A 26,414-nucleotide genomic window follows, 5' to 3' on the forward strand; every position below is an offset into this window, starting at 1 on the left:
GCACACCTGTAGTCCCAGCTACTTGGGAGGCTGAGGCAGGAGAATCAGTTGAACCCGAGAGGCAGAGGTTGCAGTGAGCTGAGATCGCACCGCTGCACTCCAGCCTGGCGACAGAGCAAGATGCAAGACTCCAAAAAAAAAAAGGGAAGGAAGGAAGGGAGGGAAGGAGGGAGGGAAGGAGGGAGGGAGGGAGGAAGGAAGGAAGGAAGGAAAGAAGGAAGAGCTGTTTGCCAGAGGACCTGAGCCTCTCTCATCACAGAGAGCAGAGAAGCTCAGGCCAGGCTGCCCCTTGCCCAGCTGACCCTCAGCCCCAGTGCTGCCTGGCCCTCCACAGGGTGAGCTTCTGATGGGGGAGGCCTCCCTTGTCATATTCCAGAAGCAGAGCTGAGGCTGGGGTGGGGAGCTCTCTGGAGGCCACATTGTTGCTGGGTTCAGGGCAGCAGCCTCTCACCCACCGTCCCTCCCCAGGAGTGACCCACCTGCAGTTCCAGCGGCCCCAGGGCTTTGAGTACAAGTCAGGGCAGTGGGTGCGGATCGCTTGCCTGGCTCTGGGGACCACCGAGTACCACCCCTTCACACTGACCTCTGCACCCCATGAGGACACGCTCAGCCTACACATCCGGGCGGCGGGGCCCTGGACCACTCGCCTCAGGGAGATCTACTCAGCCCCGACGGGTGACAGATGTGCCAGATACCCAAAGGTACCAGACCCAGGCCAGATGTGCCACATGCTTCCCTATCCCCTTTGAAGGCCTTGGTCCGCCAGCACTAGACTCCCCGCTCTGTTCCTCCCCTCTGTGCATCTAGAGACTGGTTGTTCCAGATAATACCACAAACCCTCCTCTTCCCCTCACTCCATATACGTATCTGCCTTTCCCTTTCTCTCATTTCTGGCTTCCAATCTCTGGTGGTGGCCAAGCTTAACTCAAACCCATGCCCCTCCCTACAGCTGTACCTTGATGGACCATTTGGAGAGGGCCACCAGGAGTGGCATAAGTTTGAGGTGTCAGTGCTAGTGGGAGGGGGCATTGGGGTCACCCCTTTTGCCTCCATCCTCAAAGACCTGGTCTTCAAGTCATCTGTCAGCTGCCAAGTGTGCTGTAAGAAGGTGAGTGCCCCCTCTTCCCACCAACCCATGGCCCCTTCTTCCTTGTCATGGTACCCATCTGTGCCTTTCTCCTCTGCCTTTGTTCTTGGCTTCCCTGAACTGGGCAGGTACAAGTTGGTTTGAAACCTGGGGTTGGTGGTGGGTGGGGTGGTATCAAAATATCCCTAGACCCTGAAGGACAGAACAGGTTTGCGGATGCCTCCAGGATCCTGCCTGGTTTACAAAGACTCCTTCCCTCAGTTAGGGGTGCTCCACATAGGATTTGCTTCTGGGAGTTCCTCCAGGCAAGGTTGGAGGGGGTAAAAAAACCCATTCCTTCTTACAGAGGATCCCAGCACTTGCAGCCTTATTGGGCTGGGAGAGGGAAGGGCATGTTGGGTGGGGCACAAGTGAAACTGGCTCAGCTCTCAAGAGAAAGAGGAGGAGTGGTGGCAAGGCAGGGCTGGTGGGCCAGGTTGGCCCCAGCAACAAACCCTCAGGTCCTCACACGGGTCCTTTCACACCAGCCTGGACCTGGTGGCAGGTCCCTGCTCGTTTCTCTGGGCCTGGCAGGTGAGTCAGGGGCGCTGGAATGCGCAGGGCAGAAGCCCAGCCCATGTGCTGTCAGCATTCAGAGGGTGACAGCTCCCCTGCTCTCCTCTGCCCTCTGCTTCTTAACTACACACCCCACTTTACCCCTCTCGGAAGCTGCAGAGGGCTCCCCGCAGGGCAGCTTCCACCCGCTGGTCTCTCTTTGAGCCCATTCCCATCTGCCCAGGCAGCTGCTGTGTCTCCCTGAAGCTGCTCTGTGAAATGCCCTTTAGCCACTAGGTGCCTGGCAGCCTGAGCAGGAACCACTGGAGGGAGCTGTAGGACAGGCTGAGCATGAGAGCTGCTTCCCACCCCACAGACCTTCACCTCCCCATCACCAAGGGACCTTTCCCATGGCCCTGGGGTCTCTCACTTCCACTTCTCTGGGCCCTGGGCCAACTCCATCTCTGGCCTTAGAGCCTGGCCCTGTGGCCCATACACTCCCTCTCCCCCGGCTGTCTAGGGAAGGGCACAAGCTGGCTGAGGTCAGAAGAGTTCTGTTGGTATGGACACCCCTGGGATGTAGGGAGGCTGAGCTGAGCTGGGTGCTGAGCTCCAGCGATGTGTCCCCAGATCTACTTCATCTGGGTGACGCGGACCCAGCGTCAGTTTGAGTGGCTGGCTGATATCATCCGAGAGGTGGAGGAGAACGACCACCAGGACCTGGTGTCTGTGCACATCTACATCACCCAGCTGGCTGAGAAGTTCGACCTCAGGACCACCATGCTGGTATGTCAGGGCCCACCAGGAGGGTATGTGGGCCACTGTCTGAGCTAGGAGTTGATCCTAGCCGTGCGTGGCTGAACTTTGTTCCACCCTTCTCTACCATAGTACATCTGTGAACGGCACTTCCAGAAGGTTCTGAACCGGAGTCTATTCACGGGCCTGCGTTCCATCACCCACTTTGGCCGCCCCCCTTTTGAGTCCTTCTTCAACTCCCTGCAGGAGGTCCACCCCCAGGTCAGTCCAACCCATATCCAGGTTCACTTCCTCTTTATCATTTGGGGTCTGAGCAAAGCTCCCAAACCTGCCCCATCAAGGAAGAAACTGACTGCCGATGAGAACCCATCCCCTGGGAGATTGGTGGGGTAACGGAATGGAAAGGATAGGTGGGGGTCACTCTTAGGTGCTAAGGAAGGAGGCAGGCAATAGGGACTTGCCATCTCTGAAGCCATGATGTATTGTCCAGAAGGAAGAGCTCAATCATTGAGCTAGTCCTCGCCATAAACTCAGGGCTACCCTCACCAATACTGAGTCAGTCCTCACCCTGGACACTGACAGAACCTTTACCGTGAGCACTGGGCTAGTCACTACTCACAAATACTGGGCTAGCCCTCCATGAGACGCTGAGCCGTTCTTCAGCTTTAACACTGATTAACCCAACCCCTATTAGCAATGTTGATCTAGCACTTAGCAAAATTCCACTAGACTTATAAACACTGAGCCAGCCCTCACCATGCAAACCATCAGGAGCCCTGCTGGCTTCCTTTTTTTTTTTTTTTTTTTAAAGAACGGGTATCGCTCTGTTGCCCAGGCTGGAATGCAGTGGTGCAGTACCAGTTCATTGTAACCTCCAATTCCTTGGTGCAAGCAATCCTCCTGCCTCAGCCTCCCAAGTAGCTGGGACTACAGGAGTGTACCACTATGCCCGGCTAATTTAAAAAAAAAAAAAAAAATTAGAGATGGATCTTGATATGTTGCCCAGGTTGGTCTTTAACTGGGGAGTTACCCCTTCCTGTGAACACTGAGTTATTCCTGCCTCTGAACACTGAGCTACCTCTGCCTCTGAGCAACGAGCTAGCCTTCACTTATTCCTCCTGCAACAGGTCCGGAAGATCGGGGTGTTTAGCTGTGGCCCCCCTGGCATGACCAAGAATGTGGAAAAGGCCTGTCAGCTCATCAACAGGCAGGACCGGACTCACTTCTCCCACCATTATGAGAACTTCTAGGCCCCTGCCCAGGGGTTCTGCCCACTGCCCAGTTGAGCAGAGGTTTGGGCCCACAGCTCACCTCTGTTCTCCCTATTTCTGGCTGCCTCAGCCTTCTCTCATTTCTCACCTCCCAACCTTGTTCCAGGTGGCCATGGTCAGTCACCAGGTGTGGGCTCAGGGACCTCCAGGCCCAGGATGTGTCTCAGCCTGGAGAAATGGTGGGGGAGGGGGGCCGTGTCTAGGGTCTAGAGTGAGAAGTAGGGGAGCTACTGGTTTGGGGCAAAGTAAAACCTGTTTCCAAACTTCAGAAACAAATCTCAAAAGACAAACTGACCCGACAAGTACCGTGTGTGTGCAGGTCTGTATGTGTGTTGGGGTGGCGAGTGTAAGGATGCACTGGGAGCATGGATGCTGGCATCTTAGAACCCTCCCTACTCCCAGACCTCCTCCTCTTCTGGGCTCCCCACTGTCAGAAGGGCTGACAATTGCCTTGCAGGAGGTAGAGGCTGGACCCATGGCAAGCCATTTACAGAAACTCACTCAGCACCACAGTCTAACACCACGACTGATTTCACCCAAGGTTTTAAGCATGTTCTTTCATCAGACCCTGGCCCAATACCTATGTATGCAATGCTCCTCAGCCCTCTTCTCCCTGCCCCAGTAGTCTCCCTTACAAATAAATCACTTTTCTGTGTTCAGGGTTTCTTTATTCTGCCCTAGAACCGGATGGGGCATGGGGAGAGGAAGCCACTCACCCAGCCAGCTCACCAGGCTGACCCAGACATCTCTCAAGCTGGCCAGTGTCCTGAGTAAAGGAGCTGGCCCAAGGTAAAGCGCCCCAGCTAGAGAACCCTTCCCCAGCCCAGGGGTGCCCTTCCTGACAGAGGGTCTGTCAGCCACTAGTGTGAGGCCTGGTGAGCCTGCTCAGGAGGGGCAGAGAGGGTGTGGAAGCTTCTGGAGGAGGTGGGCTGGGGAAGAGAACGCGGGAGGGGCAGACTCAGCTGGAGCCTATAGGGAGCCAGAGCCATCTGGCTTTTTCCAGGACCTCAGTCACTCCCAGCCCTTCTCTGAGGAAAGGGAGAGTTGGGCACTCGTGCCTACATGGCTCTTCCAGGCAGTGAGATGAGGGCAAGGAGACAAATGAACACATCCTGGCCTGTTTTCTCATCTGCAAAATGGCTGGATGCTCTCCTAGTCGTCTTAAAGACAGGACAACCGTCTGAGGGGAATTTTTTTTTTTTTTTTTTTGTGAGACAGAGTTTTGCTCTTGTTGCCCAGGCTGGAGTGCAACAGCACGATCTCGGCTCACCGCAACCTCTGCCTCCCGAGTTCAAGCGATTTCTCCTGCCTCAGCCTCCCGAGTAGCTGGGATTACAAGCATGCACCACCAGGTCCGGATAATTTTGTATTTTTAGTAGAGACTGGGTTTCTCCATGTTGGTCAGGCTGGCCTCGAACTCCCGACCTAAGGTGATCCACCGACCTCAGACTCCCAAAGTGCTGGGATTACAGACGTGAGCCACCGCGCCCGGCAAGAGAGTGCCCGATTTAAACGCCTACATACCACATATCCTCAATTTCGAGAAAATAGCCACTGGTTTAGAAACTCTCAAGTACTGTGATTCACAGCACACTTTGGAGGTTGCATGTTTAGGTTCTGGAAGAGGCCCTCGGACGGCCCTTTGGCGCAGTGGTCCCCGGAAGGTGCCTGCCCAGCACGTCCGGGGGTCCTGACCAGCCTGCCCGCGGGATGGGGCGGGCCTGGGAGCCTCTCCGCCTGGCGGCCCAGTGGGCCTTCCCCGGCCGGCCCACAGGCCTGGGCGGGTTCCAGCGGTGGGCGCCGGCCGGGGTGCGGTCTAGGCCGCGGGCCGGTGGTTAGGGGCTCGCAGGCCGGCCCCGCCCGCGGGTCTGTCCGGGACAAACCCTTCCGTCAGGGGGGCGAGGGAGGCGCGGCGGGCCCTCAGTTCCTTGGCCATGGAGACAAGCGCGGCCTCCGCGGCCCGCCCCGCCAGCTTTCCCGCCTCCGCCGACGCGCGGCTTCCGCGTGGCAGGCCGCTCCGCTCCCCGGCCTGGCGCGCTGCCTCTTTGTCTCTCCGCGCCTCCCCTCCTCCCAGACAAATGGCTGTTGGCAGGAAATTGGACGCGCTCCGGGGAAGCCGCGCGCCGCGGGGAGGGGGCGCCGCGCGGCCAGCGGGCCTTGGGTGCCCCCAGCCAGGGCAGGGGCGGCGGCGATGTTTTGACATCTCGTCAAAGAAAGGAACTTGATGCTTCGAAAGTGCTTTTCACAGCCGGGCTGTGTCTGCTCCAGAGCTGATTTATAAGCAGAATCCGCGCTCTCTTCTCCGCTCCCTCCCCCGTCAGCCCGGGGACGGCGCCGGAGGCGCGGGCGCGGCTGTGCCCGGCAGGATCGGGTTTATTTATTGCCTCTGGCCCGGAGCCGGGGCGGCCTGGGGACTGCACAGTTCCCTCTGCCCGAGCCCCTCCCCTTATCTCCCCACCCCCCAAAGCCGGCTGCTCCTCCCAACAGACTCTGGGAGGAGCCTTCCGACGGTCTGGGGTGGAAGTCGGGAACGGAGGCAGAGAGATGGTCAGGCGCCCCATGGGGCCGAATTCTGCTCCACCTCGCAGGGACCCAGTGGGGAGAAGATGGTGGTGGTGGAGGTCGCCACCTCTGCCCTAAGGTCGGAAAGGAGCCGGAGCTGCCAATCTGAAACTCCCTACGACCCCAGCAGCTCTAGAACCCCCTTCCTCCAGGGGCTATCCTTTCTCTCCAGGGTTTCCTCTATCCCCAGCTCCAGCCAACCCCTTACTCCAAGGCCCCAGGAGCCCTTTCCCTTTAGAATAAGTTAAGGAATCTCCAGCTTCTGCTCGATACCTGGAGAAGAAAGGTTTGAAAGATCATGTCCCTGGCAAGCGCCACAGCCCTCAGCCAGGTGATGGGCACAGGGCTGGGTACAGGTCTATCACAGTGCCCTGGCTTCACATCTAAAGAGTCCGGATGGCCACAGGGTAGAGCAGGGACATGTGTTCGGCCCCCTTAATGGGTAGCTTGCGGCTGGCATAGTGGTGCACAATTTCTGGGACGCTGCTGAAGGGCGGGCTGTTCTGGCCCAGCACATACTTGTGTTCCTTGGTCCGGGACAGCTTCATGTGCATGAATCCCTGGCTGCTCCTGGGAAGAGGAGAGGAGACTTTGATGAGTGGGGGCTCTCCTCAGCCCCCCATCCAGCCATTCAGTAACCCTCCCCAACCCTACAGCAAATGTGGTGGTTCCAAAGCCAGCTGAGAATGTGAGGTGATTAGGGGAGATGGAGGTCAGTCCAGAAAGCAGGGGTGGTGGTGGTGTAAGTAGGTAGCACTGGGCATTGGCTTTGTGGTGAGGCCACTGGGTGTGCCAAGAATGTGTGTACAGGGAGTATACAGGGTGTGTGCAGGTGGAAACTGAGTGACCAACACCACCCCCGACCCCTGCTGGCCAACCCTGGGGTCCAGGCACCCTGGCCCTCCAGCCTCTGTGGCCAGGGCCAGTTTAACCTCACCTTTCGTGAGCTGTATGGTAGGACACCTGTGAGGGGCTCCTGGTGGCTCATGTGGAACCACATACACCCTTGGCAGGAGGGTGGACAGATGTGACAACCAAGCTAGTCTTGGTTGGGTCTCTCCCTTCTAAAGACTAGGGGGAAGGGAGAAGCTGATCTGGAAGACCCCCCAAAATCTGGGAGTGCTCAGCTGCCTCCTCCTGGGGATATCCCTTCACTCTCTTGCTCTCTGGGTCTTCGACCAAGCCCCTAGCTCATTTATCTGGCCCTTCAGCCTACAATGACTTCATTCCCTTGCTCAGGGACATGCTCCTGCCTCTCCCATCTCCCTGCCACAACCAGGAAATCAGCATCAGTGCCTGGCTCTGCCCTCAAGACAAGGACCCCACTGCTCAGAGCTCTGGCTAGCTCCTGAATGTCCAGGGACCCTCGGCCCATGAGAGGGCACGGGAGTACCCAAGTACATTTGTCTAAACCACCACAGGCTTGGTCTGTCAGGCCTCAGGTCTGAAACCCAACCACAGGCAAGGAGTAAGGAATGTTTTGGGGAGCCCTGAAGCCTAAGTGTTATATACTGCTGGCCACAGCCTACTTGGGGACAAGGACAGGGCTTAGAGATTAGTGTGGAAAGCAGAACCAGTGAGGGGGCTGCCTCCATCCTGAGGTCCACCCCCCAGAGAGGTGAGGCTGGCAATCCTCATCACTCGCCTCCCCTGTCTGGGTACAAAGACCCATTTCACCAGGCCCACAAGTGAGAAATCAGAGTGGGGAGGCTGAAGGGAGGTGACAGATGGGAGGAGAAAAGGAGGCCCCAAACTCCATCCCTCTGTCTCCCCAGGCATGGCGTCCTCAGAAGCCTAGCAGACTTCTGGGAAAAGGCCTGGGGCCCCAGGGCTGGGCGTGTCAGGGTGCAGGGTGGCGGGGGCCATCTGTAGGTCTGAGATAACTGAGGCTGACAGCTCAGGCCCTTGGGAAAAGGAGCCAGGGGCCTGAGGCAAACAGCCCCTGTGGGTGGTGGAGAGGGGAGGCAGTGTCCCCTGTCAGGCCCAAGGCTGTGGGCAGCAGCATGGGCCCTGCTTTCCTTCACCTCTTCTCAGTTTGGGGCTGACCGCTTCCCCCTTAGTCCCCCTGGGGAATTGTCTCTCCTAAAAGCTGCACATTGTTATCTTCTCAAAAGAGATCTGCCTAAGAAGGACAAGTGGCCAGAGAGCTCAGTAGCCATCTGGATAACCAACCTCCTGCAGAGGGGATGGCTGTGCTTTCCCGCCTCCTGGGACAAAGTCCCAAGGGTCCATTAGGACACAGCAAAGCCCCTGCCAGACCCTCAGGGTACTGGGGTTAGGACCAGCTGGGCTGCAGGACCAGGCTGTAGAGCCTTTTTGAGGAAGTTGTTTAATTACCAGTGAAAGCCCTTCCATTAGGGAGAGAAGAGAAACCATAATCATATTTCAGAGAAGCAATTTATATGTAAACGAGGCTCTGGCAGACAGATGTGGAGCCAGGTCAGCCAGGGTGGGAGCAGGTCTCCAGGCCTGCCTTGCCATTTTACCTCCCAGGCTAAGGCAGGCTGGCAGGGCTCCACTCTGGGAGCCAGACCCCTGGCATCTCCCCTTACCTTAGCCTGTACCAAACAATAATATGGCACTGGTGGAGCCGTGGAATACCATGGTTTGTGGAGTCAGACAGAGCTGGGTTCAAATCCTGGTTTTGGGACTTTATTACCTGGTGGCCTTGGGCAAGTAACAAGCCTCTTTGAATTTATTTTCTGTCTATAAAAAAGAGATCTGGCCGGGCGCGGTGGCTCAAGCCTGTAATCCCAGCACTTTGGGAGGCCGAGACGGGTGGATCACGAGGTCAGGAGATCGAGACCATCCTGGCTAACACAGTGAAACCCCGTCTCTACTAAAAAAATTAAAAAAAAACTAGCCGGGCGAGGTGGCGGGCGCCTGTAGTCCCAGCTACTCGGGAGGCTGAGGCAGGAGAATGGCATGAACCCGGGAGGCGGAGCTTGCAGTGAGCCGAGATCCAGCCACTGCACTCCAGCCTGGGTGACAGAGCAAGACTCCGTCTCAAAAAAAAAAAAAAAAAAGAGATCTATCTTGCAGGGGAGTAGTTGCTTTAGAAATGGCATATAGGTTGCTTGGTGTGCTCCATGAACTTTAACTGTAATTTTTAAGGCAATACACATTTCTGAGGTTATATACATCAAATTTTTGACAAAAACTCTTCTGGGAAATGCTTCTTTGATTTTATAATTCAAAGACTCCTAGAGTATGACAGCTGGGGAAAAAAAAGCGATATCTATCAATTCATTTGGCAAAGGTAGAAACCGAGGCTTGGCGATATTAAGTGATTTCGCTAGGATCACATAGCTAGTTTATCAAATCCAAGAATAGAACTCAGGTTACCTGACTATAGTCCGGCACTTTTTCTATTATCTTTTTTTTTTTTTTTTTTTTTTGAGACAGATTCTTGCTGTTGTTGGCCTGGGCTGGAGTGCAATGGCACGATATTGGCTCACTGCAACCTCTGCCTCCTGGGTTCAAGCAATTCTCCTGCCTCAGCCTCCTGAGTAGCTGGGATTACAGGTGCGCACCACCACACCCAGCTAATTTTTGTATTTTTAGTAGAGACCGAGTTTCACCATGTTGGTCAGGTTGGTCTCGAACTCCTGACCTCAGGTGATCCACCAGCCTCGGCCTTCCAAAGTGCTGGGATTACAGGTGTGAGCCAACACGCCCACCACTTTTTCTATTATCTTTTAGTGAAGTTGAATAATTATCCCCCAGATATGTCTGGTTTAGTAGCCCCAAGTTTCCATAGATTGGATTTGTTTGATGGTCCCAGAGAACGTGGTAGAAAGTGGTGCAGGTGTCCTACTAGTGATGGTGGGAGGCAAATGAACATACCACCCCACTGGCTTCCTAACATGGAGTACAGGGTCTACCAGGCAGAACTCCTGGTTGCCCAGGGCAGGGCTGGCCATGCTACCAGGGAGTCTGGGAGGCTGATCTACTGCTCCTGGGAGGAAAGCCTGATGGGAAGGGAGGGCCTTGCCTCCCCTACCTCTTCCAGGATCCAAAAGCTCAGACACCCCCCGTCCTCAAATACACACACACAGACACACACACTCTTCCTCAGAGTAAACAGGAATAACTTTGTGTCCACTACCCTGCCCTCCTTCCAGCACCCAGCCCCCCTCCCGCCCCCTCACCACCCTATAGACTCCCTCAGGCAAAGCTCCTATCTCCTTGCCTATGCTTCTAGAACATCTTCGGCTTCCATTAATAATGACAGTGATGATTTATTGAGCCCTTAGCACTATGCTAAGCACTTCTCATGCATATTTCACCTAATCCTTCCCTATATCATCCCGCATCCATTTCATTAGTAAGGAAACTGAGGCCTAGAGAGGTTAAGGGGGCCCAGGACACACAGCTAGAACAGAACCCTTCTGAGCTGCATGCTGCGGATCAACTATTTCTCCCAATGGACTCTGAGCTCCCTGAAAGCAGGGGCTGAGTCTCAGACATCTCAGGACCCCCAGTGCCTGGGGATCATTCATGGGGGATGGGGACCTCCCCAGCTTGGTGGGCATAAGGGGAATACTGGAGTCCCCTTCCACCCTGCTGGCTGTCCCTGCACCCACAACCGTCCCCACTCACTTGAGAGACAGGGAGAAGTCATTCTTGCTGGTCTCACTGTTGCGTACCAGGTAGCTGGCCTCTTTGCACAGCCGGAGCAGGTTCTCGGCGTCGGTTCGGCTGATGGCCCCGTGATACCAGCTAAGGATGAGAGAGAGGAAGGGGGGCATCTCTGCTGGGTCCCTCGCCGTCCAGGCCCACCCATTGTGGGTGTCCCCTGTAGGGAAGCCAGTGCCAGGAGGGGAGGAGCGGAGAGGGAGTCCCCAGCTGGACACAGACACTCACACCTGGTTTTCCAGAGGCAGTGCTGGATCTGTCCACTCCCCCAGGGGGCTGCTGGGCTCCACGCTTAGGGGCTTGGCTGACTTGGGGTTCCCTGCAGAGAGTCGGGGAGGTAGCCGCCCCTTCTCCTCCCGGCCAGGTGACAGGCAGCTCTTCTCCGATCCTTCAAACTGGGCTGTGGGGAACATATCAGTCATGGACTCTAAGGACCCTAGAGGTCCTCAGAGGTCCCTACTAAATAGCCAGTGCCCAATCCCTACTTCTTCCAGCCCCGAAAGGATCAAAGGAATGTTCTAGGAGGGCAGCCCATGCTCAAGGGCCTGACTGGCTCTGGGGACATAATCTTGGATCCATCCCCTGGTGGGGGTGGGCCTTCTGTGCCACAGGGCCTCGCAGTCCCCACACTGTGGGAGGAGAGGGCAGAGGAGCAACCCGAGAAACCATGCACACTTCTCCCTCCAGAGCAGCTGACTGCCTTCCCCCAGTCCATCCTCTCAGGGTGGCTTCAGCGCTGATAATATTGTTTCTTTCTCCTCCTCAGAGTTCATTACCGTTCTCCAAATCACCCTGCCAAGCCATTCTGTAGAAATGACTTATCGATCTGAGAACAATTATCTGATTCCCCTTGGTGCCATCCTGACAGGCTAATCCCGCCCAAAGCCACCAGCTGGCTCGCCCCTCCCCCACCCCCAACGTTGCTGCCCACTGGCTCCCTTCCCCAACCCACAGAGGCCCAGAGGCAGCACCTCTGCCCTCCCAGACCAGGGCAGCCTGATAGCTGAGCCTACATAAGGAAAGGCTGAGCCCCCATGGGTCCCCTGGCCACAGGCACACAGGCACACAGGCACACATGCACACATGCACGTATGGATAGACACCCTCCTTCATCCCATATTTTAAAATACAATATTCAGGCACAAATGTACAACCAGATGCTCATGCCTCTGCACACACACCCTTGGGTGCCCACTCTGGACAGAACTGAACATAGAGGAAAAATTAAGTGCGTTCTTTCTCCTCATTTGGGCTCTTTTTCTCTCCCTGTAGCCCTTTGAAGCCCTTATTGTCTTTCAGCCACCAGATGCAAGGGTCAGATCTGCTCCTTTGTGCCAAGGAGTTCCACACTTCCTGTGCCTGTCCCACCCCCACCTCAGGAGTATTTGCATTGCTGAAGGATCTGGCCAAGCAAAGCTCCCCACAAAGTGAATTTTAAATGGTGGATTTTTGTAGCGTGGTGAGGAACACATAAGAAAGGGGCCTCCCTGTAGGAGACACCATCCCACAGCTATGGGGAAGGGAGGAACATGCATTTTGTCTCTTTCTTCTTATTCCCAAATGAGATTCTTCCTGGGGTCTCCAAACCCTGCCCCACCTCTCAACTCCTCCAACCCAACCCGCAGGGCCTGGAGGGGTGAGGACATGTCACCCTGGCCAGAAGCCCCCCAGGACCCACCGCTGCTGTCCTCCAGGCTGGGCTCAGGGAGGGGTGAGGCTGGACCGGAGATGTCCCTGTCCCCATCAGGCAGGGAGGGGCTGCTGTCCAGCTGTCCCACAGGTGGAGGCCAAGGTAGGTCTTTGATGACCTTAATGTCAACTGGAGCCAGCAGCAGAAGTGAGAAGAGAGACAGACAGTGACGGAGACAGAAAGAGGTAAAGGTTGAGACACCAAAACCCAGAGCCAGGACACAGGACAGCCTAGAAAGGAGGAGGGGGAGGGGCAGAGGCAGAGGCAGGTCAGCTTTTGGGGAGGGACTCAAGGACTGGGCGGAGCCAACGCTGACCACACCAGGCTGGCCTGGTCAGACGGTGGGAAGCTCGGGTGGCAAGCAGCAGGATGCAGGGTCTTGCTCTGCCAGCTCGTGGGTCCCCTTCATTTGACCTCTTACAAGCCTCCAGGGCCCACAGATACCAGGAACAAAGGAAATGCAGGACTAGGAGTGACCAGCCCCTCCCAGCACCACCTCCGGGTTCCCATAGCCTCCTGGCGCCCACAGCCTTGCCTCCCTTTCTCCTTTTCCCCACAGCCTGGGAACTCGCAGGCAGCGAGAAAGAGCCAGCCTCGCCTCAGGTTGTCAGGATTACTCAGACTTGGGGGCAGATGTTTTATTGAAATTTAATGCCCACCCCCCATCTTGAGAAGAGTGATGCCACTCCGGCTGCTGGACTGCTAACGAGGTTTCCTAATGACGAGCATAGATTTTCCCATTAAGCAATCCAAACAGTATTGATTCTCCAAGGAGACTTCTGGAGATAAACGGCCCGTCCTCAATGGTGTGTGCTTTACAGGAAGAATATTAGAATCCTGTGGTTTTCCAGTCTGGCTGTCAGGGTGGGGAGGGCAGAGGAGGGCTGGGTCCAGCTCCAGGATGAGCCCCTTGCCCAAGCAGGGCAGAGGGGCATATACGGGCAGGAGTGAAGTCGAATGACATTTGAGCCCTTTATGTTCTCCCTGAATCAAGGACCCAGGAGCAAAAGCCCTCTCCCTGCTCCGGGCTCTTGCTCCACCCACCTCAGACCGCTAACATGAACTTTTCCATGGTGGGCTTGGACTTGGGATGGACAGTGGTGTGGCTGCAACAGAAGAAACCTGATCTTCATCTGGCAATCAAGGGATTTCTCATAGCCTCACTCTGCTCCTCAGAAATCTCCTTGGGGCCAGATACCCCTGGTCTGCCAGGGCCTACCACTGGGAGGCAGAGCCCTAGAATTCAGGTTACACTCATAGCTGTCTTCATTGTTTGAAGTAAGTGCCTTCTTTTGTTAAATGTAAGTATTTTAACACATGTCACGAGTTTCATAAGTTTGTTTTGGAATTTATTTTTAAATATACCCAGTCCCCAAAAGATAGAAGTAGTCTAAGCCTCTTAGCTTCCAAGAGGTGGTGATGCAGGGCAATACCTTCATCCTTCTCCTGTACCCATTCCTTGACCCTAAACACAGCGCTGTGTCCACACTGCCAACCCCACCTCCTGCAGTACAGAACTCAACTACATTTCCCTAGAGTCCTGATCCTGGGCCTCCCTGGGCTCCTAGGGTCCACTCCTTCCATTCTCTTGAGCCTGGAAAGCTGCTCAGAGGCCCCGGCTGACCTGCCCTCTCCAACAGGACTCACCTGCAAAGGCTTTGGAAATCCGCTCCTTCTTCCACTCCCAGGGCTGGTCATACTCCTCGGGGGGCCTCTCATCATCCTCTGGCAGGCGGGACTCCCGGGGCCAGGGGGCCCCCTCACCTTCCGGGGTGGCCCCATCCTCCTCCGGCTCATAGGGTGTGTCATACAGAGGCAAGGGCTGAGTTGCTGTCTCCTTGGAGCCCCGGATCTCTGCCAGGGCAGGGCAGGAAGGGAGAGGTGAGGGCTCAGCCTTGGCTTTCTGGCTCCCCTCCTCCTACAATGCTTCTCAGCAACAAGCCAGGCCTCCTTCAGAGGAGATGCCCTGGCTCTGAGGGGAGCTCAGCAACTACACATCCTGGGTTCCTCAAACTCAAAACACTTCTGGGTCTCTAAAAACAAGGGAGCCAATGAAGGCAAGGGCAGGTGGGCACCAGAGTAAAAGACAGGAGAAGGATCCTGCGACAGTCAGTGAGGGCTGGGTAAAATTTATGAGTTTAGGAAACTGAGGCACAATCCTCCCGTTGTCCACTTCCTCCCTGATGCCAAGTTCCATTTGTTTCCTTCTGTCTCAAATTATATCATTTCTTTTTATCTTTTTACATTTTTTTTTTTTTTTTTTTGAGACAGAATCTTGCTCTGTCACCAAGGCTGAAGTGCCATGGCACGATCTCAGCTCACTACAACCTCCGCCTCCCAGGTTCAAGCGATTCTCCCATCTCAGCCTCCCAAGTAGCTGGGATTACAGGCACCTACCATCATGCCTGGCTAATTTTTGTAGAGACGGGGGTTTCACCATGTTGGCCAGGCTGGTCTTGAACTCCTGACCTCAGGTGATCCGCCTGCCTTGGCCTCCCAAAGTGCTGGGATTACAGGCGTGAGCCACTGCGCCCGGCCCGCAAATGATATCATTTCACAATCACAGAATTATTCTTTGCTGCGCAGACACTGTGGACCGCCCCCGCCTTGAAACTTTCCCTTCGACAAGGTACATTCATCGTCATAAAGACCGCTCGCTTTGACATTCCATGGTTTCAAACACATCACCTTCTCCAAAGCTAACTGGTTCTTTTTGGGATCACTGACCCAGCCCCACCATTATTTTGTCCTTCCTGACTATCTTGAATGCTAATATCTGACCTTCAGTTGTGTGGCCTCCTGTACCACTTCAAGTCACACAAGTCACATCTGCTTCTCCAAAGTGACTATTGGGAAGGCAGTGACCATCCTCACCAAGGACCTGGCAAATACTTTCTTTCTGATCACCCCCAGCTGGCCTCTCCCTAGATCCTCTCTTGGCCTCTGTTCCCCAAGACCAGGTCTTATGTATCTCTCCCTATCCTAATTCCTTGAAATATACGCCCAGCCTCTTGGCACCTGCTGCATCTGTATTTCCAGTCATTTGTGTCCATTGCCATAAAGACCTTTTGCTTTGACATACCATCGTTTCAAACTGACCACCTTCTCCAAAGCTAGTAGTTCTCTTACTGGGATCACTGACCCCAGTGAAAATATGATAAAAGCTATGGAGCTACTCCCCAGAAAAATGTGCTCCTATATTTTCACATATAATTTCAGGGCATTCATGGGGGTTTCGTGGGGGCTTCCTGGGGTCCACACCCTCTGACCTAAATGGGGTAGTAAGCTTCTCACTTTCTCCATTTCCATCTACTACACTGTTCTCCTTGGACCTGGCCCTCCTTCATTCTTCAAATCCCATCTGTTCTTTGCCAATACCCAGTGACCTTCACCCTCATCTTTCCGTGTGTAGGTTACTGCTAGGGTGAACCTGCATTCTGCAGGCTCATGTTTCCAAGGGCTCCATGGAATAATATTCCTGGGATATTCTTGACCACTCTCTGCCTCCCTTACCACCTCTCCCAAGTAGGAAGAGCAGTTTATTGTATTGGTCAGTGAATGCACGCTCTCCTGCTCTTGAAGAGAAAGAACATTCTGGTTCATGCAGTCAGTGGCCTGCTCCTGTGTGTCTTTGACCCCGAGCCCCAGGTACCGAAGAGCAGGCTCTGAGCTTGGATGGGGACAAGCTCTGGCTCTTCCTTTGCAGGGTTCCCCCACTAGGCCTACTGAGTTGCCCAAGCCTGAGTGGGCAAGTTTAATTCTGTGGTGAAGTATTAAGAAGCCCATTGCAGTGACACATAGGCCCATTGTGGTGAACATAAGTAATGTTCTCTAATCAACTTTATCAGTAATAAAGCTGACATTTTCGTCCTGTTCCTCTCTTGCTCAAGAATTCATTATGGCTCCACTCCCCGTTTTGAAGCAAGTCCAGATACCTCATTCCAGCCTACGAAGCACTGCCCTGCCCGTCTCGGACTCTCTCATCTAGGTTCCCATGCACACCCAGCGCTCACATCATTTGCCCCTGAACAAACTTCCTCTCACCCTGCCTCAGGGCTGTGGCTTGGACAGACCCACCCCGTCCTCTCTGATCACCCCTATTTGATCTCTTTCCCCTGGACTCTCTCTCAGCCTCTGTTCCCAAGACCACGTCTACTCATTTCTCCCTAGCCTCACTCTTTGGACTACTTGCCCAGGCTCATGACACTCACTGTAACTACATTTCCAGTCATCTTTCTCCAACTGCCATGAAGATGTTTCGTTTCAAACTCATCCCCCCTCCCAAGGCTAGTGGTTCTCTTTTTGGGATCACTGATCCTCCCAGCCCTCGCCACTATCTTTTCCTTCCTATCTTGAATGCTTCTATCTGCACTTCAGTTGCGTGGCCTCCTGTACCACTTCAGGTCTCATAGGTTACAGCTGCTTCTCCAAAATGACTCTGAAAGGCAGTGACCATCCTCCCCAAGGACCTGGAAAAGACTTTCTCCATATTTTCCAGGGACCAAAGAATCAGTCCTTAGACTTGTGAGTCACAAAGCCTGTTCTGCAGAGCCCAGGCCTCAGGGAGCACCTCCCCTGCCACTGTCACTCACCGGCCATCATCTTTTGAGCCTCATAGGGCTCCATGTAGCCATCATTTTCAGGGACCTTCTCTGGGGCTCCTGAAGCTCCTGCTGAACCTTCACCAGTCTCCTGAACATCAAACGGGTCCGCATAGTCTTCTAGGATTGCTAGCTGTGGGAGGAGAGTGAAGACACTGGGCTTCAGGGAGAGGAGAGGCAACTCTGCTTCTCCCAAGGTACTCTGTCCATGGGAGCAAGAGTCCCAAGTAGGCTGCCTTCAATCTAGACCCCCAGGTACTCAAGGACAGGCTCTGAGCTTGGATGGGGACAAGCTCTGGCTCTTCCTTTGCAGGGCTTCCCAACTAGGCTGCCAACCAAGTGGTACATCTTTTTTTTTTTTTTTTGAGATGGAGTCTTGCTCTGTTGCCAGGCTGGAGTGCAGTGGCATGATCTCGGCTCACTGCAACCTCCACCTCCTGGGTTCACGCCATTCTCCTGCCTCAGCCTCCCGAGTAGCTGTGACTACAGGTGCATGCCACCGAGCCCAGCTAATTTTTGTATTTTTAGTAGAGATGGGGTTTCACCATGTTGGCCAGGATGGTCTCGATCTCTTGACCTCATGATCCGCCCGCCTCGGCCTCCCAAAGTGCTGGGGTTACAGGCATAAGCCACCATGCCCGGCCCCAAGTGGTACATCTTTTCCACTAATTTTGTGCCTCTAGGCCATCTCCTAGGCTAAATGGCCAGAAGGAGGCTAATGGGCCTCAGGTCTTGCCTCAAGTCAGGGTCCAAGCAGGACCAGAGCCTACACCAGGTGGTTCAACAAAGGGAATGACTTCAGAGAAACAGTTACAAAGGTGTTGGAAGAGTTCAAAGAGCAAGCAAAGAACAGGGAGACAACTCAGAGATTAGCATGGTCCATGCTTACGAGGGCACTTCCAGGTGGTGAACGAATAAACAGCTGCTCATCATCAAGGAAGGGAAGGTTGAGTACTCACTTTTTCAGTTCTGCTGATGGATCCTCACAACCCCTGTCATGTGGGTATTACTATCCCCATTTTAAGGAGTCAGAGGCTCAGGGAAGTTAGGGAACATGTCCAGGACCATTCTACATAAGTTGAATTGGAACCCATGCCCTTTGTGCAAAAGGCTGCCAACCTGCCACCAGAGGGCATCTTGGCTGTCCTGGGAGAGAGAATGCTGGATGGAGCCAGCTTTGGGGCAGCCCTGAAGTTGTGCTGAAGTTCCTGTGGGTCCTGGAGGGCAGGGACAGGAAAGGCTTCACTTTGGCCCTTCACTTCCCACGCTGCCCCTTTCTCCCACACAAGTGGTTCACAGACACTCCTCTATGCCTGCTGTCATTCAACGCAGAGTGAACTTCAAACCACACACTCGGAAGAGGCGCTCAAGGTGCTCGGGGCGGGGCGCAGCTGAGGACAATAGAACCTTTCTCCAAACTGGGCTTGGGCTTCTCCTGATGGGGCGCTGGCTGAGGCAGAGACTGAGCCCAGTTCACCCAAGGCTACCAGCACCCCGGGAGCACTGCACCAGTGGGTTGACAGGCGATGACAGGAGGTGGCTCCAGGGCCTGCGGCATGGGGAGAGGCCACTCTTGCCTTTCCTTAAATCTCAGTCTAGGCTTTGATTCTGAGCCAGATCAGGGCTGTAGGAGCCAGCTGGGCTGGGAGGCCGTGGGGTGACTGGCCTGCTCTGGGTTAGAGGAACTGGGAATGGTGACCGCTAGCAAGGCAGAGATGAAGAAAGGAGACTCCCCGCCTCGGAGACCCCTTCTGCACGTTCCTTCGACCCCGCTATTCCCTCGGAGGCACCTCCCAACGGCTTCTACCATCTCATCTGGGCTCTTCAGCTCCCACCTTGTTCTATTCATGCCCTCAGCTACTTTACCACCTCCCTTGCATCTCTGCCTGCTTGTGGGATAACCACCATCTCAGATCATCCCATTACCACCACCGGGCTATCCATACCTGGAACTCTGTCATTTTTGTCTTTCCAACTCCAGTAAGCACCTGACATACAGTAGGCACTAGACAAATGTTTCTCCTTGATTATCACCTATCTCCCCTTGGAGGCCTTCACCCCTAGTCCTGCTTCCGCCAGGAAGTAGAGAAAATAAATCCACTCACCACTACCCACCCAAGCTGCTTCCTCCCAGGCCAACTGGCACCCACAGCCCCACCCTTTGACCAAGGGGGCTCTGTGGTCAGCCCACCTTCGGTGATTCTGTCGGTCGGCAGCCAGCATCACACTCTTGTGGCAGCCGCTCAACAGTGTCTGAATCAACCAACACATTATCCTTAAACCCTGCGACGTCTCTCCAGTGCTTCAGGAAAAAGTCTGTAGTTAAAGAGATTTGAAAGCTTCCACTTTCCTCTTTAGTTTCTCTCTACTCACCTTGGATCACTTTGTTACCAGAAAGCTGCATGTTCTTTCTACTTCAAAGGCTTTCCCTCTGCCTGGATCGCTTTCTCCTTCCTCCTCAAGAGCTAACTCTTATAGATTATTTCTTTAGAAAGCCTGTCAATACTCCCCCAGGCCTGTTAGGTGTCTCTGTGCTGGGCTATTATCACACTGCATGGTAAATATTTGTTTTGTTCCATGTCTTCCTGCAGACTGTGAGCTTCCTGAGGGCAGGAACCATGTTTACTGTCAAATTCCTGAAAGCTCTCCGTAAATGTGTTAACTCCATTCACATAAAACAGGAAGAATGGACAAAGGAAGTACTTTTCCTTGTTCACTCAGCAGAGGAAGCATAAATCTGGATTGGGTGGGGTCATATGAGGGGACAGTCTTTCCAAGTGAAGCTGTGTCATCAGAAGCTGCTTGGCCGGCAGAAGTAGCTGGTCCAAGCCCCCGATATTCCCCCCACCCCTGCTCCTCCACTCCATAGAGCCCCTCCAGCCTCTCCCTCACCAAGCCTGCAGGCAGCACCCTTCTTACCCAAGTCCTGGGCCCATGCCCAGAGCCGCGACCCCTCCCAGGCTGGCGTGGGCCTCCTCAGCTCTAGCCTGCAGTGCCCGTGGGCGCCCCGGTGGCAACTCTGTGGGCAGCTCAATGGCTCCTCTGTTCCATTCCTGGCTCCACACCCAGCTCCAGGAAGCCCCGGCCCCACACCCTGGGCTGGGATGCCCAAAGGAGCCGCCCACAGGGCTGGGAGTCAGGAGCAGCAGCAGAGACGCCAGTTGGGAAGGATGGCAGGACAGGTACCCACCCTGGGCACAGAAGATCCCGGACAGAACCCAGGCCTGCTTTCCTGTGGCTTCTAGGTCCCCAGGATAAACTGCTCAGTGGAGGAAGCTGCCCCTATAGGCTTCCGACCCCTTTGACCTACCCTAATTTGTTGTTTTGTTTATGGTCCCTTTGCCTCACTCTGACGTGCTCACTACTGTATCCTGCATCAATCTCAGGGCTAGCACACAGTAGATACTCAATGTATACTAAGGGACGCTCAACAGGTGTCCTCTCCAGACTCCATTCTCTGGAGTGACATCACCTTTCAGATCCCTATTCACCTTGACCTCTAATGGCTGCAGGATCAGGCTCTCAGCAGATCTACATCTGAATAGAAATCAAAGACTGTGGCGCAAAGGCCAAAGGGAGGAGTTGTCCGCAAAGGACCTTTGGGGAAGACACCTAAAACCACGGCTGGTATTTAGGCACACTCTCTGATATAGCCAGAATGCTGCTGAAATGCTGAAAGATTTCCAAACTAGTAGGTAAAGTATCTACTACCCAGAGGATCCCATCCCTCTCCTTCCTGTCACCCGGCAGGGTGTCTCCAGGACTCTGCTATTGTGTCTGTTCCAACTGGGCAGTGCCCCTCCCAGAGCAGCTGTCATACTTTGAATCTCCTTCCTGCTCAAGCCTCTCCTGTGGTAGCTAGCAGGCCCGCCATCTGGTTCCTCTTCCACTCTGCAACTGGGCCAAGCAACACATTCTTGACCCCCACCGCGGGGCTCCAGAGGGGTGTGGATCTAGGAGGAGCAAGAGGGGCACGCGTTACAATGCGCGCCTTGCTCTGCAAGGTCCCCAAAGTCTACCACTGCCCCCTCCTCTATTTCTTTAGCTTACACTGAGTGTCTGGAAACCTCTTTTTATCTGTAGACCTCTGTCTTTTTATCTGTAGAAAAAGGATGGTAATAGTACCCATATCATAGGGTTGGGAAGAGGAAAATTAATTTGTAAACGTTCTTAGCCCAGAGGCTGGCATGGAGTCAGTGCTGAACAAATGTTAGCTCTGAGGATAATCTTTTACATTCAGGTATTAAGGCCTCAGAGTTTAGGTGCTTGTCCAGGGTATGCAGCTTGTCAGCAGCAGAGACGAGACAGGGACCCTGGCTTCCTGACTTGTAGTGTCTTACTACAGATTTTCCAAACATTTGGGAAATGCAGCATCTTCTCTCCTCTATTTGTAGATTTAAAATACACTTTAAATCTAAGGAGTCCTGCAGCAAAGAAATCAGTCTAATTTTGTTTAATCCTGTAATTTCTCAAAAATATTTAACCATGGAAGCCCTTTGTCACTGAAAATCTATTAACCCGTTACAGTTTGGGAAGTAATGGTACATTACTTACCTTCCTCGAGATCAAACTTTTTATACCCATGGTTCCTGCTTATTGCAATGTCCTTCTCCTATTTTATCTGAGAAATCCCTTGACATAAAACAAATGTCTTTCCCTTTTCTAATTACAAGAACAATGCCTTGTTTATAAAACAGTCACACATTACAGACATGCAGTCGATCCTACCAACCCTCATAAGACCCTTGGGTATGTCTGGTGCCACCTTAGGACTGGGGAGCAAGTGGTGGTCCCCAGCATTCAGGAAGTGGTAGACTCAGTACAGAACACACCCCTCATTCCTTCCCTAAGAGTCTGCTTCCTCTTGTTCGTTAGCAAATGCTTAGTGAATACCTCCTCTCTGCCAGGCACCTGGTGGTAGGTGCTGAGGGTCCAGGCATTGGGCTCACTCTACTACCTGCTGGCTGAGAAACTGTGCAAGTGTGACTCAGCATCCTGTGCTCTGGTTTCCCCATTTGTAACCTGGGGATAGTAGTAGAATCTTCCTCACAGGATTGTTTTCAGGATCAACTGGTCTAACACATGTCAGCTGCTTCAAAATGGTACCAGGCACAAGGGAACTGCTTAGTAAATGTCAGCCACCATATTATTAAAGACAAAAAGACCAAATTTCTGAGTCCTTCTGGAGGAGGCCCACAGTGATAGACACAAAATAAGCTCCAAGTTGTGAAGCCCTAAGGCTGGGCACCAGGCTCTGGGGGCACCCACAGGCCCACCACATGCAGGGTTTGGGCCCTACTTTTGCTCTCACATAATATGTTGATTCTGTGGTGAGGGCTAATGGAGTGGGCAGCAGGTACCCCTTCAAGCCCTGGGCCCCAGCCAGGGCTTCCTCAGCCTAGCCAGCAGCTCCCATCCATGGTCCTCAGGTTCCCAGCTCCCAACAGGCAAAGCGCCAGAGCTGAGTTGTCACTGAGTCATTCACTAGCCAAGGTAAGAAGCACAGATGTCTTCCAGACAGAGTTGGTGCCGCAGTGTGGGGTGACGGCACTGGGTGGAGTGGTCAGGCCTGCCATCCAGTCCCCCAGTAGCTGCAGGCCTCAGCCATCCTCAAAGCAGCAATGGCAGCACAGATGGCCAGCCTGTGAGGTTTAAGAGATTTAACTAGTCTACAAAAGTTCCTTCACCTGGACTCCTCCCTTCTCCTCCCTTTCTTCCCCAGACTCTCCTCCTCCCTCTATCTCCATCTGCAAGATAAGCAGATCGGACCTACAGACTCTGTGGAAGTCCTAAGAAGGAACAGTAAAACAAACAAGCAAACAAACTCCAAAAAGGCAAGCACCAGGTCTTCCAGGTGCTGTGTCCCTTTCAGCACCTAATGACATACACTTAATGAACACTGGCTAAGGGATGGTCCTACATTGACTGGCAGCCCCGATCAATCCTCCTAACCTCAGGGCAGGAATGTCTTGTTCAACTTCAGATGCCCTCACTGTATCCCTCACTTAACTCTTCCTACCTCTGTCTGTTTCCTCCTTTCCAAATCTGTGCCTGGAGGATCCAAGTCCTGTGGATATCATCTGTGAGATACAACTATTTTTTTAAGTTCTTAACATTTTGGGGCTTGTGAACCCCTATGAGAATCTAAGAGCTATACCTTTCCCCAGAAAAATAGGAAATATCTGCACACAATTTCTGGAGGTTCATGAAGCCCAGGAACCTCTCCATGAGCTAAGAAGAGCCCTGGTTTTAATCCAGGGTGCCTGACTGTCTTATTGTCCATGTTACCTCCCCACCCAGCCCCAAACATGTATCTTGGCATGAGGGAGGCAAAGGACACACCGCACAGATGGTCACAGACAGCTCAGAGCTTCGTCCAATCAGAGCCCTGTTCCCATATCCATCCCCTTCCCTAATTACACCAGGTTTTTCTTGCTGAAGGTCTGAGAAAAGGGAGCAAAGCAAGGGAAGGCCCAGCTCTCTAGCCCCCCTGCCAGAGCATGGCCTGGGGGCCAGACAAGGGCCCAGCATCATGAAGAAGCTCTTCCTCTGGCCAGATGGCAAGGCCCTGCCTGCCCGTTGCAGGGCGCGGCTCCTGCTGCTCCCACACCTGCCCTGCTAGGCCTGCCCAGATGGCCACCCCTGCACCCCTGCCAACTACAGCAGTGGGTCCCAGGATGGGCTGGCAGCCAGAACCCCGCGTGGAGAGAAGGCTAATGGTCGTGAGCCCCCCTGGGCCTCTCAGGGTACTGTCCAGGACCTGGTTCTCTCCTGCCCCCATACTAACTGGGTTTCTGCTCAATCCCTCTGGCTTGTCATAGAAACACCTCCACCCATTCCATCAAATCTCATGACCCATCCCTTCTCAGAGGGTTCTGACTCCCCCAGCCCCAGCCACTGGGTTCCAGAGGAGAGAATAGGCCAGCACAAAGCACATCCCTGTTCCCAGGCCTCATCTCATGTCAGGAGGAGACCTCAAAGCAAGCCAGGAGGCCTGAGAGAATGAGGAACAGAAAACAGTGAGAAAGTGGCCACATAGTACATAAACACCAGCTCCACTGGGCCACAAGGGCATGCGCCAACTCACATCCAGGAGCAGCATCTCTTAGGTTTAGGGTAAGGGACTCAGGCATCTTGTCTGAGCTTTTCCTAGAGGAAGACTCAGACCCCAAACTCTGCTCCTAAATGGGTGGGGAGCTGCTCTCTCTAAATGGTGGGAGGCCCCAGGTCAGGGCCCATAGAGATATAGCATCCCCGCCCCGGGCCAACTCAGATGGCATCCTGGGTCTTTCTCATCACACCCATTAAAGAAACCACAGATTGTATGGCTCCTGGGAGAGCCTGCTGGATTTCATTCCTGTCCCTGTAGCTGACAAAGGAGTCAGACATCTCTTGGCCCCTAAGTCTGAAAAGCACACAGATCACAGGGCTGACCCAAGCTGAGGCATGGAGGCCCTTGGCAAGAAGAGGCTGTGAGTCGCTGCATGGAACTGTGTGGGTGCAGCCCCTTCCTTGGGGGTGTCTGGGAAAATGTGCAAGGGAAGCTGCGGCTAGGGGAGTCCCTGACCCTCAGGCCACCCTGATAATGGACAGTCACCATTCAGGACATATTTATGCACCCTTCTTTATGTCAAGCATTGTGTCAGGCACTTGGGAGACACAAGAAGACATGGTCCGTGTCCTGCAGGAGCCCATGGCTTGGTGGGCAGCCTGTTAGGTCGTCCAAGCCACTGTAGAGAGGAGAAGGGCCAAAGACAGCTCAGGCCCATGTTGCCTGTGCCAAACAGGCAGCGGTTAGAGAGGAGGAGACTGACTGGTCAGTGGGAAGAACAGGGCCTACCCCTCTCTCTGCCTCACTGTCACCACCTCCATCACATCACACAATAGCGGGGGACAAGAAGCAGACAAGCACAGCCTGGGAGAAGTGCCCTTGAACCTTCCTCTGCAGAACAAGTATCCTGGCCCGGGATGGGCAGCCATGCCCCATAGCAAAAACTAGGGGAAAAAGAATTTGCATTCCTGAGGCTTCTGCTCTGGCCCTGACAGATCCCTCTCATCCAGGAAATGTGGCGGAACGGCGCTCTCTCAGCTAAAAAGCCTCAATCCTGGAGCCAACAGATTCGGAAAGCAACTCTGCACTCCAATCAAATACAAATGTTCTCTGCTGAGGAGCGGCGGGTAGGCCCCAGAACTGAGCTCCCGGGGCGAGTGAAGAAGGACAACAGAGCCAAGGCAGCCCACAGAGTCATCATCACAGAATTGAGGGGCCTCGAATGGCTTTCAGCTCTCACTCTGCCAGGGAGGAATAAGGCCGACCCGAGTCAGGGCAGGGCCCTGAGGCATGGTGGATGTCCTGTTCTCCTCCCTCTCCTGGTGCCTGCAGACCCAGGAAAAGCTCCAGCCTCCCTCAGAATGGACCCGGGGGAGAGGGAGGCCAGGAGGAGAGGAGGAATGGCCTCAGCTGCTTAGCCCCATGTGGGCAACAGGTCCTGAGCACTGACTATCCTCATACCTGATAGGACAAGGGAAGGAGGAAGGAGTGGGCCTGGACCCCAGGAAGCCCCCCTTGGCAAGAACTGTAAGCTGCCTGTCTTGGCCTCCTGAGAACAACAGCCCATAGGGCAAAGGCCAGTTCGTGCTGTGTCCTCAAGGAGAAACCCGTCTTCACCTCCTTTCTGGGGCTTCGGCACCTGCAAGGATGCTTAGGCTGGAGAAATAGGAGGAGGAAGAGGAGGAGGAAGCAAAGAGGCAACAGGAGGAAAGAGCTTTGTGCTGGCTATGCCCTGGGGGAAGGGTCAGAGATCAAAGGGCAGTGAGCTGCTGCTTCCAGAGGGGCAGAAAGGCCATCAACCAGTGGGGGTTGGGAGGTGCGCCTCAATTCCCGCTAGAAAAAGGCTCACGGATCAGGCTGGAAGGGGCTGCGAAGTGCAGAGCCAGCCTGGGAGGGGGAGGGTCACCAGTCCTGGGGCCATTACAGGGAATGGGGCAGAGGGGCAGAGTTTGGGGCTTCCGTCTCAGATGAGTCGGCTGAGAACCTGAACAAAGGTGGGTGAAGGCTCGGAGCCCCGGGGTCAGGGGCTCGCGTCTGCCAGTCGCTGAGACACCGAGGGGCCCGAGTCAGGCCACCTTTGTCCCTCTCGCGACCTCCAGACCTCTGACTGCCTCCCCTCCCCGCCATCCCGGCCCGGCGCGGCACTCACCCTGTCGCTGCTGGCGGGGGGTCCGGAGATCCGTTCATCAGCAGGGGGCGCCGGGGGCCCAGGGGTCTCGACCCG

The 26,414-nt window shown here is 54.4% G+C and overlaps 3 protein-coding genes across 5 annotated transcripts in view; 2 read left to right on the forward strand and 1 right to left on the reverse strand.

Annotated features, from left to right (window-relative positions):
- Positions 1-4,307, forward strand: part of DUOX1 (dual oxidase 1) — a 43,945-nt gene extending 39,638 nt beyond the window's left edge. The window contains exons 30-34 of the mRNA XM_011992114.1: positions 469-701; positions 950-1,108; positions 2,252-2,407; positions 2,510-2,638; positions 3,505-4,307. Of these exons, the coding sequence (XP_011847504.1) occupies positions 469-701; positions 950-1,108; positions 2,252-2,407; positions 2,510-2,638; positions 3,505-3,627 (800 nt within the window). The 3' untranslated portion in view covers positions 3,628-4,307. The remainder of the gene's footprint in view (positions 1-468; positions 702-949; positions 1,109-2,251; positions 2,408-2,509; positions 2,639-3,504) is intronic.
- A 1,577-nt stretch (positions 4,308-5,884) lies between these two features.
- SHF (Src homology 2 domain containing F) lies at positions 5,885-26,408 on the reverse strand. Of its 3 annotated transcripts, XM_011992100.1 has the most exons (7): positions 26,340-26,408; positions 17,131-17,272; positions 14,186-14,392; positions 12,527-12,667; positions 11,077-11,248; positions 10,813-10,932; positions 5,885-6,780 (listed from the first exon to the last, which is right to left on the reverse strand). In XM_011992100.1, the coding sequence occupies exons 2-7, from the start codon at positions 17,162-17,164 to the stop codon at positions 6,594-6,596; spliced, it is 861 nt and encodes a 286-aa protein (XP_011847490.1). In that variant the 5' UTR covers positions 17,165-17,272; positions 26,340-26,408; the 3' UTR covers positions 5,885-6,593. The 3 variants fall into 3 exon arrangements, with proteins under 3 accessions (XP_011847490.1, XP_011847491.1, XP_011847492.1); XM_011992101.1 differs by lacking the exon at positions 12,527-12,667; XM_011992102.1 differs by lacking the exons at positions 12,527-12,667; positions 26,340-26,408 and adding an exon at positions 20,059-20,159.
- The window catches only part of LOC105548208 (agrin-like), a 10,020-nt gene continuing 1,837 nt past the window's right edge, over positions 18,232-26,414 (forward strand). Inside the window, exons 1-3 of the mRNA XM_011992115.1 lie at positions 18,232-18,335; positions 20,009-20,321; positions 25,186-25,459. Coding sequence (XP_011847505.1) covers positions 18,232-18,335; positions 20,009-20,321; positions 25,186-25,459 — 691 coding nt within the window. The remainder of the gene's footprint in view (positions 18,336-20,008; positions 20,322-25,185; positions 25,460-26,414) is intronic.

Source organism: Mandrillus leucophaeus, unplaced genomic scaffold (assembly GCF_000951045.1).
Source record: "Mandrillus leucophaeus isolate KB7577 unplaced genomic scaffold, Mleu.le_1.0 Scaffold402, whole genome shotgun sequence".
Lineage (NCBI taxonomy): Eukaryota > Metazoa > Chordata > Mammalia > Primates > Cercopithecidae > Mandrillus > Mandrillus leucophaeus.

Coding starts and splice junctions, on each gene's coding strand:
- SHF (XM_011992100.1), bottom strand. CDS start 17,164: ATGGAGCCCTATGAGGCTCAAAAGATGATGGCCG. Junction 14,393..17,130: donor GGCTCAAAAGATGATGGCCG/GTGAGTGACAGT, acceptor CTGCCCTGGCAG/AGATCCGGGGCTCCAAGGAG. Junction 6,781..10,812: donor GACTTCTCCCTGTCTCTCAA/GTGAGTGGGGAC, acceptor TCCTCTTCCCAG/GAGCAGCCAGGGATTCATGC.